The sequence below is a fragment of the Thermobia domestica genome, chromosome 9 (assembly GCF_964235325.1).
Source record: "Thermobia domestica chromosome 9, izTheDome1.hap1.1, whole genome shotgun sequence".
Taxonomy (NCBI): domain Eukaryota; kingdom Metazoa; phylum Arthropoda; class Insecta; order Zygentoma; family Lepismatidae; genus Thermobia; species Thermobia domestica.
In genome coordinates, this window is record NC_137462.1 from 87,672,433 (window position 1) to 87,690,293 (window position 17,861).

The following is a 17,861-nucleotide window of genomic DNA, read 5'->3' on the forward strand; positions in this document are numbered from 1 at the left end:
GGGTTTCCAAAGACACGACAGAACTTGTCGTTGTAATGTCTACATTTCAGACTCTGCATTTTAGTATGAAACCATGAGCTACGTCGAACACGGTCTCCTCGAAGAGATCTACAGCAGCACATATAAGCAAATTTTCAGGAAAATAAAATTCATTGAACTACTGAAAAGTTTGGCGAATCAACAAACTTCGTGTTGAAGCGTTGAAGTTGGCATAAATTTGAAGTAAGCAGACTATCCGTGATCACTGCCAAAGAAATCTAGATACACTATGTATAATAGGGAAGCTGCAAGGGAAACACTACACAGGTAGAGGTCAATGCACGAATATGTACAGGATCCAATAGAAAAGTGGATCCAGTAGTACGATTACCGTCATTAATTAAGAACCACCATTCCACTCTCATCAAGTAAATCTGTTACCTGACGTCCACGATCGTCGGTTCGAATAGAGCTTCATAGACGGTGGTACGTATTAAGATCTCCGAAATGAACACATGTAAACTCAAGTTGATTGTAAAACTGAATAGATCGTCTGCCAAAAGTCTTCAGCACGAGGAATGCACAATGAATAGATCGGATAGGATAAAGAGGCTTACTGCGCAACTATTTGCAACATTGAAGCCGTGTTAACAGATCGAGAATGAAAGTCACTGAGCATAGTGAGGCTTGCAGCCTGCAGTGCTGCTATAAATATAGTTATCACGCCTGTATATTGTATAGTGAGTAAAAACAAATAACTGACTAAGTCGAAAATGAGTTTCTGGCAAACAAATAACTGCTGATGAGTGATCAGAGATCAGTTGCCTTTTAAAGTGACTGCCGAAGTCATTAATATTCTATTGAAGAAGAGCTATTTTTGGGAATATTGACGTTTGAGAGGAACTTTGTCTCCTTTCATAGATTCATCAGTTCGTTTTCCACCATATCAGATTTCAGTGAAATCTAAGGTCCTTTCAAATCAAAGGAGGTTTTAGTATCCTCTAAGAAAATACAGGGCCGTTTATGCGACGTGTCGTGGCCTAACATGATACCAGGAATATATGGTGAGTCACGATGAGGTGACATTATTTAAAAGTGCCGTTACGAACAACGTGCCGAGACTTTGGTTGTGAGTTGTACGAGGCAACTACTGGATTTTTTGGCTCTACATTGTCACACTCAGTAAAAGATGTTTATGTGGAAACACGAGACGTCTGCGCTGAAACAGATCTGCTGGAAGTTGCGACTACGGATGCAAACGGAAGAGGCATTGAAGATCGAAAGTTCTTCCTAATGTGACGTTTTGAATGAGTTACAGAAATCTTTTCTACCATAACTTCTCGGATTCATTTCTCTCTTTGAAAGTTGCACAGTTGCTAGACCAAGCAGAGTGATCACCCATACAATTTTGCAATAACACTTCGTCACTACACAGGGCTCTGCATCATAATTTTCAAGGGCACAATTTGCACAAATATCAGCCGTTTCATTTGCACGCCCCTTTCTGACAATCATGGGCCACTGATTAAAGCAGGAATACTTTACATAACTTGGCAATTCAGTATTCTCTACTATTGGTTATTTATAATAATTTATTTTGATTACAAGCGTAACATTTACATATTTTTCTATGGCGCTTCACATAGTACCATTTCAGAAGCAAAATCAATTTGAAATGTAGCTCAAGAACTTTCATTCCTTTCCAAAATCCTTGCACAAATAAACTATGTAAACATATATCAGGTATTATTAAATTCCAAATTGCAAAGTGCATTAAGGGTGTACAAGTACTTTATTTTTTATTCATAGTGATTTGTATTGAGTAGAAAGCAAGCAATGCTTCAAAAGTCTATTGGGGAATTCTGTAGCACTTCAAACGACATGAGTCAGTCTTTTGGCGCGACAAGCAGATCTTTTGTCCCACTTTCATCATGTGGAGTGCGCAAAATAAATACAGTGCTAAGCGGACCCACACTATTTCCTGCTCTATTTCTCTCCCGCCAACCACAGGAAGGTAGAAAACGAAAACTTCAGTGACAGTCAAAGTGTTATTGTAGGGAAGTGCAAGCGTTTACAGAACTTCTGTGACGCAGGCGAACTCAGAAAAAAGCGCAGTTAGAGAATGTGAACAGGGTGGTAATATCATAGACGTGGTGCACACTGTATTGCTAAATTGTCTCACGGACATCAGTCAGGGTTGGAGACTCCATATTAAAATAATAATATTTTTGGTTGGTCGTTGCTCATTCATATTCAGGAATAAAATCCGTAATTGTTTTTTTTTAATTATTTTTCTTCATTTTAATTGGCAAGGTACGTGATTTTTTGACATTATGGAGCCGCTTCTGAAAAAATACAAATGGAGGACTACGTGGATTTGTAAGTTACATGCATCCTGTCGAGAATTGCAGGTCTAGATTCTAAATGTGTTTTTTCTTGATGATATATTGCAAAGATTTATACGCACAGCCAAAGATTCAAAATTCTCCTCTTCCTCGAGACTCATTTCTCTAAAATTTTGTATGATTCGTAGATCCTTTTGCATATTCCTTGATATATATCACATTTTCCCACTGGAATTTGTCTGTCCAGCGGGAATGAATAATTCAATTAGGACTTTTTTAAGCAATTATGCATACCGTTACCTTAGCTTTATCGAATTGACTACTGCATTTTGTCTTAAAAACAATCAAATTTTTATGAAAGGATTTCCACACATTATATTATTTAAAATTTATATAAAATACAAAATAACATTCAAAGTGGTATTACTATTTAAAATTGGTTAAGGGAATCTTATTAGGAAGGGAATACATGTTAATAAAATGTAATACTATTTCGAGAAGAAAAATAATTTCTGGCTACTTACGGATTCCAACCTAAATCTGCTGGATTGATAAACAATATTCCTGCTCTTGAAACCGTCGCAGGAGTAGCAGTTCGCAAATGGGCTATTTCAAATAAGAGCCTCATACCTGCCGTTAATGCTATTCTTTCATTGCTTGCCAGCGTCAAAATCTGAATAAAACATAAACACAAAGTATACTTACCAGGTAGACAAAAGAATCTGAGATCGATAAAATGTATACTTCTAAAGCTCAGTAACTAAAGAGAATACGAAAAAAATTACAAATTCCGAATCTATAATTAAATTACACTTCTATGACACTTGATAGAAGTGGTAGAAGTAATAAATCAATCTAAATTATCAGTTCGTCGTAAGAAGTAGATAATTATATAAAATTTGAAACAATTTACACTACCAATATATTTAACATAAGTAAATGGTTCTGATTTTATGAAGTTGCCATAAACGTTATTATAATCCACAGTTCATAATTTTGAGTCAGTGCCATCAATTTATGAAAAGTTAAATTTTTAAATGTTTTTACATTTACTCCTCGTGCACAAAGTTAATTTTAATCATGAATATACTAATTAAATTCTATATTTATATTAAATAAGCAATTTTATACTTGTGATTGTCTCCAATTATACATTACTCAGGTTTAAATTTCCAACTTTTGTCGTGGATAACATCGTGTCTGTAGATTTTCTCGGGGCTCTTTGTAACGTAAACGGGCAACCGGGGCCTGTCAGGCCCAGTATATATTTTAAGCGCAGAACACGTAAAATTCAATGTCTATTGTCACATACTTTTCCGACTAAATGTTACAAATAGTCACGTGTTCAATATATAATTATGTAACCATTTGATCTAGTATTTCAAAGGAATTGCACTTAAGATATAAGAGGCCTCCTAGGCCCCGGTTACGTCAGGAAAAGGTTTTCAACTTTTTAAAAAATAATCCATTAACTTTACCTACTCAATATATTCATGATTCTAACTTTGACTAAAGACAGAATTCAGAATTTTATGTCATCGAAATATGTATGGTTACTGAGAAATTCGAAAAAAATGAAGTTACTGGGCCTGAGAACCTCCGGTTGCCCGTATGAAGTTAAATTTCCATTTGAATTTGTCATTTACGGTTTTCCTTAAAACTTGCTTATATTAATGGGATAGTTAAACCTCTGAAATTGGGAAAATTTATCACTTACGCATATTAGTCTGGCATTTTCATGAGAAATCCCAAAAGGCTTGCCCGCGAGTGGCAGCCAGTTTCCAAGACGGATACCCAGAAACGCTACACGTGGATTTACGTTCAAAAGTGTCATACTGGAGAATATTGGTATCTATTCAGGTGCGTAGAAGTATAATTTTTGATGAGGAAAACATTTTGATGTACCCGTATTAACGTACCGACTTGTCTGATGTGTGTGTTTGTGTGACAGACAATAGGAGTGGTATAGGAGACAGGAACCTCATAATCCTAAAGTTTATACTCACAATTTTCTCTAAAATAATTTCTTTTCTAAAGATAGATCTAATATCGAATTATTATTTACAGACACCTTCTCATCAGTGTGTAATGCGAAATGTCATGTTTTAAAGTACTATTCTGATGTGAGTTGAGAGTGAATACATAGATTTCCATTGCTGCATTTTTCTGTCTATTATATGTAATCTTTATAAATTTTCCCTTTTTAAGTAAATTAAGATGAGTAATGGAATAGCAAAAATAAATGAAATCTTTATGTCCCACGCTACGGCCATTAGGCTAGATGACAAATTATTAACGCAATTCTGGAATTAGAACATAGGAGAAAACAGAAGAATTTCCAGAAACCACACAAACACAACAACGTCCATTAATAGCTTGCATTTAGTTAAATAGTTTTGGGCTTTTGTGTTTTACGTCCTTACGTAACACCAAGGTTAACAATGATAGAACCTATGAAGCACAACCGAGGCTTGAATACAGCACAGTTGGTTGGTGCGTAGATTATCACGTAAAATTAACGCTCGCATATGGTTCTCCTTCACACTACCTCGCCTCCAAGAGCGCTAAAGTGCAGAATCACGCCACCGATTGTACAGGATGAACATAAAGTCTCTCCCTGATGATAGAAGCATGCGGTTTGAAAACATCGCTTGTATGATACTTCAAGATTTTACCACAGCCTGTGCTGCCATCTACTGCAGCTGGCCGCAGGGCCATTTGCTTGAAAACGACGGCAGCGCAGCAGAAAGTGAAGTGTGTGTTGTGGTATATGAAGCAAAATATCCCGTCACAGTTCAATTAACATTCAGGAGAGTATGTACAGCAGTCACCAGATGTTAAGAGTATAAAGGAATAGCTTAGCAAGTTTGTTGCAACAGGAAGTGTTTTAGATCGTGATAGAAGCTGTATGACTAGTTTTAGTGTGGAATGTGTGGAAGATGTTCGTGTTGCTTTAAAGAGAAGCCCACCCAAAATCTTTGCGTTGCGCATTACGTGAACTGGACACCCGAAGTCAACTGTGTTAAAACATTTACACAAACGTTTGAAGTTATACGCATATAAGGTGCAGATTGTTCATGCGTTAATACAAGATCATCCCCGACGCGCAAGTTTCGCATGTGACATCGCATGTGTAACTAATGGAGTAAGTGTGGAACTTCTCTAAATCAGGTAAAACACTTTTTGAGTTTTCTATTATTTGCCGCAAACCGCATGCTTCTATCATTCTTAGTTTTCTTGTTAATAATGTTTGTTATCAGGTAGAGACTTTATGTGCACCCTGTACTGTGTACAAAAAAATTGAGAGAAATCAGATTTAAAAAATCAGTATTATGGTAAGAGCATTGACCGTTTGTTTTGTCACTGATCGATTGTAGCACCACTTATGGCAAAAAATGGAATCAATGGCTTCCGTAGATCTAATATTGTTCAAGGTTTACGTGCTTTAATTACTTTCTAGGATATAAGCTTTAAAAAGTTCTGATGTGGTAAATTGTATCTACATTGTATATTACATTGTGTACTAAATTTTATGCTACATTGTGTTATCAGAATGTAGTATAATAATTATACTATTGTGATTTATTGTGAAAATATTGTGTTCTTTGGATCCACATTAGCTATATTCATTGAGCCCAGTGTATTCCTTAATTTGGCAAGTTTGAAATATTTTACATCGTATTTAATAAGGCACACTATTTGAAGATTTTGAATATTATGATACTTACGTCAAAATTAAGAAATCGAATGTCTATTCAATGTAGAAGATGTTTGATAAGTCATAATTTGTACATAAAAACTAAAACTGAATAATCATATACCGAATATTTATTCAGACCATTTTCACTGTAATATATTATAGCTTATTGTACTTATTTGCCTAGTCCTGTTCCCCGATTTTCCCTCAAAATATTACTGAGAGTCATAGGGTACTTACACTACAGTTATTCTATTTACAAACTTATTATAAAGGGACATTTTTGCAAAATACTTTATAATTTATTTCTTACTCTTTTGTTCTTAATTTAATGACAAATTGATTTTTGTTTTACTCAAATTTACATTTAACTATATATCCACACTACATATTTTCCCCCAAAACTGAGGTGTGTTTTTGAATGAACTCGGTTGACAACGTTTGGATCTACTCGTCCAATAAGGAAGGTTCGTGTTACACGATCTCGGCTGGATTCAAATAGAATAAGAAAAACACTAGCAAAAGAGGCCACGATGTACCTTTGTATGAATATATCCTGAGGATGAATAACAATAAGAGAAGTGGTATTCATAAAGTCCAGCATTTGAATATGATGATAAGAAGTCATTCAAGTTGAAAATGCATGTAAGACGAGTTATCAGTAAGTCCTATATGATGGGAAGCGAGCATTCTTACACACGCTTGGAATTTCATTAAAGTTGCCAGGATATCCAGATTAAGATTCTATACACGTGAATCGAGTTTATTGACACTGACAATGCTGTTCCAATCACTATAATCAGTGATTGGAGAGGGTGGCACGGGGTAAAAATGTCCGCCCTGAGCTACGAAATCCCTTCCCCCAGGGCCACATCTCCAATCATACTCAATGTTAATTACCAGTATTTTCACAGTACTACTTCTCACCCCCAGTGTATTAAAAGTTCTCTAGGGTAAATCTGAAATCGTCACTGACTTAAATCACTAGGAAACTAAAATATATAACAGCAATTTGGATTTTGATGAACGAATTGTAAACATGACCAAGGAAGTCCTGCTTCTGTATATCTATCGTTCCCTGCTAAACAGAGCTGTCTACTGAGAATGCTGCTATATATGAATCAAGAAAACAGATTCTTCTTTCTAAACTTATTAGCAATAAAGAAGTTCAAACCTGTCGAAAAGTCTTATGTAAGTTTTATTATGCTTAGTTCTGTCTAAAACTTACCTGAATACCCGATGGTATCGTACTCTTGCTTTGAATAACTAAAACATTAATATTGAGAAATTGTTTTACATTATGTTGCTTGTCGACAATCTTTATACATACAGTGCATATTATATAGAAAACAAATATTTGTACTCGTATTCCTAGTAAATCTTTAATCTATAGTTACAGTGAAACCTGTCAACTTGGCCACCTCTCTAAGTTGGCCACCTGCTTATCTTGGCCTAGTTCGTCTTCAACCTGCATTTTCCCATAAGACATTCGTTACTTACTACTCTATAAGTTGGCCACCTGTCTATCTTGGAAGTTGACCACACTGAAGCAATGTTTACCCTATGATGATAATGATAAATTTACCTGAGTATCTTGGCCACGCAAAATACAGTTTTGTTATTTTTCTTAACTCTTACGAATTCCCATATGAGAGGCAGATGTTTTGTATTTGTGACTGGACACAAAGAAGCATAGATTCGTACGATTTGTTCTTGGAGGTCAATGGCCAGAACACTAAACTCATAAAGGGGTGGTGAAGGAAGGTGTGAATAAGAAAAAGCACGTACAGGAATTCAGAAAATGGCTGTACGTATTTGTTTACCCTGTCTGTTTTGGTAAAACCATTAGCTATATCTACTCCTCTCATCACTGGGGAGCTTTAGTAATTCCGGAAAATTCTCAAGGTTAAAACTAACCATCTCAATTGTCAACTATTGGCACCTGTCGGCTTGTCAAAAGATAGCGGAGTGTTTGAGATATGATTTCCCATAAGATTTTCTTAAAACATCTTTTGCTCCGAGGGAAACACTTCTAGCTCATTAACAAGAGGTAGTTAACTACAATATTAGAATGTGCATAACTTGCCAAAAGAATAAAACAAATACGTCTAGAATGAACCACCATTCAGTAACAACTGAAAAGATGTCATATAAATTGCATATGAATTTCTCAATTTATAACTTAGCTTTTCTTGTTTTCAATCTGAATAACTGTGTGCTATAATATCAATTTCAATAAACTGCGTACATACGCTTCTATTTTATGGTTGTTTGTGTTATTGTGTTTTCAATCCGAATAATCCAATGTACCAGACTAGTTTTCAGGAAGAGAAAAGTATGCACATATATTAAACATACTATAGTAATACTTTCTAGTACTGTATATTTTTATGATTACTCTATATACATTAATTATAAGTAGCTGTCGTGCCACTGCTTATTAAAATTTTAAATCAAGTAATACTAGAAATCCTATTCTAAAAATACACCCATCACACTTATTTTCTGTAAGTTGGCCACCTGTCTAAGTTGGCCACTTTTCGATGGAACCGATGGTGGCCAACATAGACAGATTTCACTGTATATGCTTATCATAATAATCAAAATACTTCTACTTGAAACACGTAAAATGCATACAGTGGTAACATTGAGGATGTGTGCAGGGGTAACCGTCTTAGCGATGTATTAGGCAATCGAGTGGACTATGTCAGGTAGTGTAGATGAGGTATGTGTTGGGAGCTGAGAGAAGATGGCTGCGGAACTTACTCAATCAGCACTGAAGCAATCTATTGTGACAATCACAGTCCGACGCGAATTGAACCGCCAAAACGCTTTAGCTCTACGAATCCTGAGATATCAACATTATTGGTTATTTGTGGTAAGTTCTGGACCTCGAAATCTGGAGCAGATATTCTTCTTTATTCTCGCTGACCAAACTCAGTGTTGCGGTGCATGACAAATAGTAAAATTCTCTGAAAACAGTCCATGAGCTATTAAATTCCACTCCATGATGGACGAGAGCTGTTCTGTAGGTTAACGGTAGTTTCACGCTGTTTGCATGTACTTCAGGTGTTTTCATTTTATTGATAACCATCTGCATATGATAACTGATCTACAAAGTATATCCTAATTACATACACGGAAAATGAAACGGATAGTTCTATTCAAACAAAATTCGCATTACAGATTGTATGTATGCATATGGTAAGTCTAACTTAAATTCTCTGTATGCAACATATATGTTACTACTGAGAATATGGTACCAGAACATTAAAGTCTGGCAACACAAGTGTAGTTGTGTTTAAGTCACGGTCTCTGCAGGGTAACGCCAGTGAACGTTTATTGTGTACTAAGTAATAAATGAGGAATACAGTAGGAATGTGACAGGGGCCAATAGATTCTTTAACAATTTTGCCCCTCATGTTGGTCGTGAAGTGTCAGTTGTACGCCGATGGTGTATCCAAAGTAGACGTGCTTCCTGAATGCGTCCGCGATGCACCGGGAGATCCTGGAACCAAAGATCGTTCTGGCCAGTCAGACAGAATGGCAACCGCCACTACAATCCTAAGTACTTTGAGTCCTGTGTAAGAGCAGATAGCAGATTCCTATATTCCACTTCCAGCAGATCTATTTTCTCGCGTTTCTTTCCTACAATTACGCCTGAAACCTGCTCATCGCAGAATTCATTCTCGATAGCATAGGAAGAGTGCATTGGGGAAGCGAATAGAATTGCGATGGTATTCAGCGATAAGATTTTCTGTTTTGGGCATAACAACAACAGTGAGCGCACCCGTAGTTGATCAGGAAAGTACAGCGTGATTTCATACTCGCTATACATGATCCACATTTGAAATTCTTGTATGTGGAGCCATCAGCTAAATACTCCATTCTCCTGTGATCTTCATTTACCAATCCATGACTACCAGTACATTCGGGATATAATCAGTTTTATTCTCCACTGTTGTCAGGATACACTTATGGGATCCCAATTTACAGTTAAATGTCACACGTCCCCGTACCTTCAGGGTAACCCTGTGTGTTCTATGTAACTAACTAACTATATGGGCTATGGCATCCGAAGGTTCAATGCCACGTTCACAAACACTCTCCACTGACTTCTATTCTTAGCCAATTGGATCCAGTTTTTACTTTGTATTTCTATCTCTGCGAGATCCATCTTAATGTTGTCCTCCCATCTGCGCCTAGGTCTCCCTAATATTCGTTTTCCAATTGGTTTTCCAGTCAAGAATTTGAAAGCGTTTCTACTTTCTTCCATTCTAGCTACATGACTTGCCCAACTAAGCCTCCTAGACTAGACGACCCTAACAATGTTGGGTAAACCGTATAAATTATGTAGTTCCTCGTTATGAAGTTTCCGCCATTCCCCATTTCCTTTCATCTTGGGTCCGAATATTCGTCTCAGGATCTTGTTTTCAAATACTTTCAATCTATGTTCTTCCCTCAGAGTAAGTGACCATGTTTCGCAACCATACAGAACAACAGGCATGATTATCGTTTTATATATTTTTAAGCTTCAGATTCCTCGACAGAATTAGCGACAAGAGGTTTTGAACCGAATAGTAACACGAATTCCCTGCTTTTAGTCGACATTTAATTTCTTCGTGAATATGATTTTCCTCTTTTAATATTAATCCTAGATATTTGAAAGTATCCATTTTATTAAAAGTATTATTTAACATTTTAACGCATCCATAATTTGCCGTATTACGGTCCCGACACATTTCCATGTATTTAGTTTTCTCTGCATTTACTTCTAAACCCATCTCCCTGCAAGTGTTTAATAAGACATCTGCATTTCTTTCTATTGTTCTCCTATCATTCCCTATTAAATTTACATCATCAGCATATGCCATAACCTGGTGAATATTGTTCAACTCTAGGCCCCGGTTGCTATCTTTCATTTTCTTTATAGCGTATTCCAGAAGAAACTTAAATAATAATGGCGACAACGCATCTTCTTGTTTCAGGCCATTTTAGACGTGAAAGCTCGTGGACAAAAATTTTCCTACCCTGGCTCTACTTTGGGATTCATTTAAACATATCTTAATTAATCTAATTAGCTTTCTCGTCCAAGTTCTGTAAGAACGCTGTATAATGTTTCTCTCCTAACTGAGTCGTACGCCTTTCTAAAATCAATAAATAGTTGATATACCGGGTATTGTATTCCCACTTTTTTTTCTAGTATTTGGCGAATAGTAAATATCTGGTCGATAGTTTATTGATTTCGTCTGAATCCACACTGATAATCTTCAGTAATTTCATCTGCGTATGGGGTCAATCTTGCTAATACAATATTTGAAAGAATTTTATAGGATGTTGACAGAAGAGAAATGCCTCGATAATTATTACAGTCAGTTTTTTCGCCTTTCTTGAGAATTGGAACAATGATTGATTCTTTCCACTCTTGTGGCAATTCTTCTTTGTTCCAGATAAGGAGAATGAGTTTATCTATCTGTTCCACAATTTTTCGCCTCCAGCTAAAATTAACTCAGCCGGAATGTTATCTACACCCGGAGGTTTGTCTTTCTTCAATTTCTTTATAGCGGTTTCTACTTCTATTTGGTTGGGTTCTGGAATATACGGTTCTGCGGTATGCTTCCTAAATTGACCTCCTGTGTCTCTATACTATCTAGCCCCTGGCGGACATGATGGGACGATACTTGCCCGCCAGTGAAGTCCCGACAACGAGTATCCTACAGCTATTGCAAACTTTACAGCAAGCATGGATACCGTACCGCAGACACATTCAACATCTGTGTGATTGAATATCCACTCGAACTTTTATTTTTCTGGTCTCCTGGGTAGCATCTGCTATTTAGGTGGCTACTCTGCTTTCTGAGCAATCACAATCCATATAGCATTCGAGATGCTCTACAAGCCTAAATTGGTATCAGTACCACCAATTTCCACCTTCTAACATACGTATTTTAGAGTTCCATGAGCTTCTACTTGATGTTCTTACATGCGTTTCTACCAATGTTCACTATTCTAACATAAGTGAAAAGGCACTTCCAGAGAGACACCATACGAATTCGAAATGCCAAGAGCATGACGTAGCATGACGAGCATGATTTGTGAGCATACCATACAAGTAGCAACATCGTACGTAGACGTAGCTGTGAGTAGTAACGGAGCTTACTCGATGTTGCACAAAGTTATTGGGAGTGTGATAGATGTCAGTGCACTATCAGTTTTGTGTTACATGTATTATTAGCACCCCTGAACAGAATTATAGTACACTTGAAACGAGACATAAAGGCATGTGTAGACCTGACGTCTGGTCGGCCGTGAGAAATGTAACGCCTGAAACATCCTATCGTCTGCAGTGAAAGACAGCCATTAAAATACTGACATCATAGTCTTGGTTAACAGATCACTAATAATTGCCCATCGGTATTTTCATATTGTAGGAACGTACCAACAAGAATTCAAATTGAAATTATCTGTTTACAAAACCACAAATGACACGTAGGCACAATTCAGCCACTGTCATGAAATTTAGGCTAAGGGAGACGGATGATTTATGCAAGTGAATGATGATGGAAGAAGTGGTGGAATGAAAATGTGGGAGGAAACTGGGATACTCAAGAAAACCCACGGATTCTGTTTTATAGAAAATGAACACCAACACAGGTACAAAATAACATAAAGAGTTCTCTAAACTCATTTGGTGTAGGATAAGACACCTTGAATCCATTTGCAGCGGTGAAATTGTACTGTGAGACAATCGAGAAAAAAGAATTAATATACAAACTAGAAAGATAATGACCAAACAAATGATGCAATGCTTTGCAGGTATAGGGAGTCATTTCGTACTAATCTTCGTATCTTCGTATAATTTTGCGGATTGCAACGCAACTCAAATACTGGAACAGCAATTGTAAGTGCCATAAAAATTATTAGAATCTAAAATGTATGTTCTGCGTAGCGTTGGCTAAATGAGACTTCTAGTCTAATTCTGTATGTTTTTCTGAAAGCAACTATACTGCAAGAACACAATATTACAATTCAAATTACATTTTCCAAGTATTTTTCATACCTTATTGTCATCCATAAGTGTGTTTAGTGATTCAATCCACATGGGATCAATATCTCCATCCAAAACAATCCACTTCGGAGCATCACCAGGGATATTTGCTTGGTCTCTCATAATAACGGAGAAAAGTCCTACGGAAATATACATTTGAATAATGCACGAATGTTTAGTGTTTCTATAGAGTACACTTTTACCGTAATAAAAGTTAAAATATTATTAAAAACTGCAATATTTAGTTTGGTTACATGAGTATACTGTACCGAAGGTCGTTCTGCATTCATGGTAACGAAATTTGAATTTAGAAAAACCTTGACGCCACCAGCGATTGTGTTCCATGTGATACCCCTCTATTGCAGCAATGGCTCTGCACCGGAGTTTCCACTGCAGGAGACTGTGTTGAAGAACACTTTGGCCAACGATCCCATTCCTCCTGGCAAGCTTTCCAAAGACCCTCAATTGTGCAGGCACGTCTCCGTACAACGGAAACCCACAACAATCCATGGGAGAGGCATCGGAAAATTTAGCATGGATGCCTGTATAGAGTTTTGTATGAATGCGCTTTCAGTTGCCACCCGATCCATGGTTGCTTGCGTGAACTTTACCATATGACTAGATGTCTTGTCCTCATGGATGACAACGCTAGCTATGTCAATACCATGGAGAGAAGGAATATCATATGTGTAGAATAGCTCCAAAATATTGTTCTGGTAATAGGCAGCATTAATTTTAGCCTTTTTGCACTCTGTGCAAGCACCCCTTCCTTTCAGTTTTGTCTCTTACTCTTCCATAAGCATGCCAACATCCTCTGAAGCATGATGGTTTCTCGACATTGGTCATTTCATCTTCTTTAACACCAAGTAACAGTAGGAGTGAGCCCCTCTTCCAAATTTCAACTTGAATTTGGAGAATACAGCATAGGCGTTGTATATGACGTTTAGTCATTTCCCAGGTGATATCCTCCAAAACCTCCTTCGGGACAATTGAGGTGAACTGGTATTAATTTTCAGGATACAAAGTATATTAATTGCACATATCTTTAGAAGATCAAAATATTACACCATGGGCCACCTTCTTCCGACTCAGTGTCGTGGTTACTTGCACTCAAGTAATAAATTTCATATCCACTTTCATCAGAACACGCTTCCAGCTCCTCCTTTTCCTCCTCAAGCTACTGCAGAACGATATTCTTATCTTTTGTCATCTCTGTCTTCCGGCATTTTCACATTTTATTTGTTACGTATATAGGCGCGCGGTTGACAATTGTCACCCAAACACGCTGCTGAAGCGATAATTTATTTGTTACAAACTGTACATGGTAAACAGAGGTGTACTACTGCCGCCACAACAAACATCAACAACTAACGTTCAGCTACTGAAAGGCGCGACTTCAAATACCAACACACAGTGTTGCAAATTGAGACAAATATCACTGTGTGACACCTGTCACCCACGCACCTAATCTAGGACTAACGGGTTTTCACGTCACACCAGGAAGCTCACTTTCCACACAACAAAGGGAGGACACTTGGGCTTCCGATATGTTCGAGGTCCACTTTAACAGTTACGTTGCAAACACTGGCGTAAATCCCGGGGATGAGGGTGCTGTCCCTCCAATAATCCGATTTAAAATGTGTTGTTTGGACAGAAATGTGATGATTTGTGTTCGATTGCCACAAAAGAAAGTGGGATGAAATAGTGTCCCCCCAGAAGAAGATTTAAATCTGCACGCATCCAATGTTGAAGACAACTCTGCTCCCCTGATCCTTCACAGCATTGTTTTTCAACTTCATAAATATTTTCAACATCGCTCACAAAAAAAGGAACGGTCTTATCCGTCCCCCCTCCCAATGTTGGAGACAGATTTGCGCCGCTGGTTGCAGACTTTTCGGCGATTCAATATTGCGTTGATGTACTTCTTTCACACATGGAAGGCTTTCGTCTTGCACTGCTTAAATAACCAATGACGGAAAGGGCACAAATGTAACCCTCATAGAAGACTGGGATTTTCGGTGCCATGTAACCGTTCACGCACACACGTTCAGTCCATTCGGTAAGTCAATACTCAATACTTTCGCACTACCGGTTCTGTTTGCTCTCTGTTGTGAACATGTGCTGATTCGAAATCGTTACCATGAATGTGAAAACGACCTTCAGTATTTTCAGAATAGGTTTGCAGGTTATTCGTGCAGGACAGTGAAGATTTAGAAAGATTGAAAGGGCAAATTTCGAATACATATAAAATAAGATCGCATAACGAGCACCGCAAATATCATAAACAACACCAATTAAAACACAACTCTAACACAAACTCTGTATATGTTTATGATTTTCTTATGTGGAACCATTGTTGTGGGAAATCCAAACAATTCCGATTATTCGTTTTTTTATTATGTGCCTCATTTTGTCCAATATTGGGAGTTCACTCTATATCATGCATTGTAGGTTTTTTTTTTTTTTTTTTTTTTTTTTTTTTTTTTTTTTTTTTGCTGTTGTTATTTTTTGTTCCTTAACCTATACTATTACTTTCTCCTATCTTGTACTTTTCGTTTACATCAATGCTTGTAATATTAATTTACGACCTCATCGACTGGAACGGAACGGAGCTGAGAGGGCACTTTAATTCATTCATCATTTATTTGTTCACCCTTCTTTTGTATATTCTTTTCTTGCCCCCTCAGTTGCTAATACTGCTGCCAGCTTCGCAAATGGTTACTGGGTGCACTGAGATAATGAATAGTGAGAATCTCTCTCCCTCTCTAACAGAGATGGGTGTGAACCATTCCATCCAAGCTTTTGTGTGAGTCCAGTATTTTATTTATACTTTTGATTTTAGACAAAACCGTAAAACACAACTAATATTATACGTAACACTAGTTTGATTTATCTCTGCGTGCGGCAAAGTTCCGAACTAATTTCCTTGTTTACAAGTGAGGTGAATTATACGACCGGATTGCTAGAGGTACTAGTTTTACTTTAGATTTCTTTTATATGAAGTTTTTCAAGAAACTCGAAAGAATAATCAAATTTAATGGAAGCAGTCTTGTACATACTTTAAGTCGTTGTGCGCTAAATACGTAAAACTATTTATCACGGAATCTTGCACTAAAGCATATGGCTGCGAACCTCCCATAATGAAACAGAACTTAAAGAATATTCTTAAAAACATTGATTTAATACTCCTACAGCACTAACGAAGCCAGAAATCATTTTTGGGCTAATAAATTGCCATATACAAAAACAGATATATACATGAAGAAAAGTTTACATGAAGAAAAGTTAAATAAATAAATAAAATTTGCACATATAAATAAATAAATAGACCTACCATCCTTCCACTCTCTTGTGGCTGGATTAATAATACCAAATAGTTCATCATTGGTTACAGCCTTAGGATCTAAATCATTATACACAGGCTTTAATTTCATATTTTGATATGTTCTAAATAACGATTTCCACACCTCTGACTTTCCGTTGCCTGCTCCTGCTACAATAAATACTGAGTGTCGAACTTCAAATAATTCCTTCAGTTGGACTACCTGTAAAATAAGATTCATGTCAAGATATTGTGTACTGTATATATATATATATATATATATATATATATATATATATATATATATATATATATATAAAGAGCGTCTAACCAGTGAGTAATGGTAAAATTGTTGGGGTTGATTGAAAAGTAATGCCTCCATGGTTTTAAGAATTTTATTTTTTAACCGACTTTCAAAATTGTTTTTTACCTAATAGGTATATTTGTTCTCTATGCAATGCACTGTTCAATTTCGACCTAGTCCCTATCTCTTTCTACATACTTGCGCCAACGCGTACTACTCTTTCAAATCAGTCGGGTTTTCACCTTGCAGAACGAAGGTGACGTTCCTTAAGATACTCTTTCATTTTTGAGAAAAAAATTAAACTCTCACGGTGCATGGTAGATGCTGTATTTCAGCTGCTGAAGAACCTCTCTGAAATGCAAGTGCTGTAACTCCTCTTATGTTTCGTGACTCGTATGCGAGCGGTCATTGTCGTACTGCAGAATAGAGTCCCATGCCTTCCAGATGCGGCGCAACCATATACTGAGCATCTCGAATGTATCCAAATAGCGCTGAGAGTTTGTTGTTGTTTCCCTGTTCCAAGAAGTAAATAAACCTTTGATATAAAAAAAAATGGTGACCATGACTTTTACCGTAGATTGGATTAAACTTTTTTGGGCGTGATGTGCTATGCGGCAGCCTAACCTTTGTCTCTTATTCTCGGAGAGAAAATGATGTGCCCATCAATTACCCCCATCAGACTGCGGTACCGGGGCAACAGATCTTAGCAAATTTGCTTCCTCTGCACTATGTGCTCTTGCATCAGCATTCCCGGAATCCAGCACTTCGGTCATAATTAAGTACATCCTTTCCTGGGAAGGTTTGAGTTCTGTTTCTACCTGTCTTTGTTTAATTCATCGATACTGCGAATGATTTTGTTCACACTATTTAGATGCTGCTCATCTCATTTGGTAAGGCGTTCTCCACTACGGGATTGATTAAGAACACGAGTAGTATCTGAATTTGCTTCTTCCAACTTTGTACCCCGCTGTCTCACGTTCTTGAAGTCAATAGTAGAGTCGCCGTAAAAAAAAAAAAAAAAAAAAAAATCATTCGGCAATGAATTTTCATAGGCTTGTCACCCTTAGAGTAAGGAACTGAATGACAGCTCGTTGCTTCAACGTCATCTCCGTATTGATCTCCATCTTCCTCAGTTGTCACCACATCAACGACACCTGGAAACAAGT

The 17,861-nt window shown here is 37.0% G+C and overlaps 1 protein-coding gene across 1 annotated transcript in view; it reads right to left on the reverse strand.

Moving 5' to 3' along the window:
- Positions 1–17,861, reverse strand: part of LOC145694826 (dynein beta chain, ciliary-like) — a 614,922-nt gene that overhangs the window by 276,779 nt on the left and 320,282 nt on the right. Inside the window, exons 38-40 of the mRNA XM_081771484.1 lie at positions 16,404–16,614; positions 13,082–13,209; positions 2,849–2,997 (exon numbers count right to left, since the gene is read on the reverse strand). Of these exons, the coding sequence (XP_081627610.1) occupies positions 2,849–2,997; positions 13,082–13,209; positions 16,404–16,614 (488 nt within the window). The remainder of the gene's footprint in view (positions 1–2,848; positions 2,998–13,081; positions 13,210–16,403; positions 16,615–17,861) is intronic.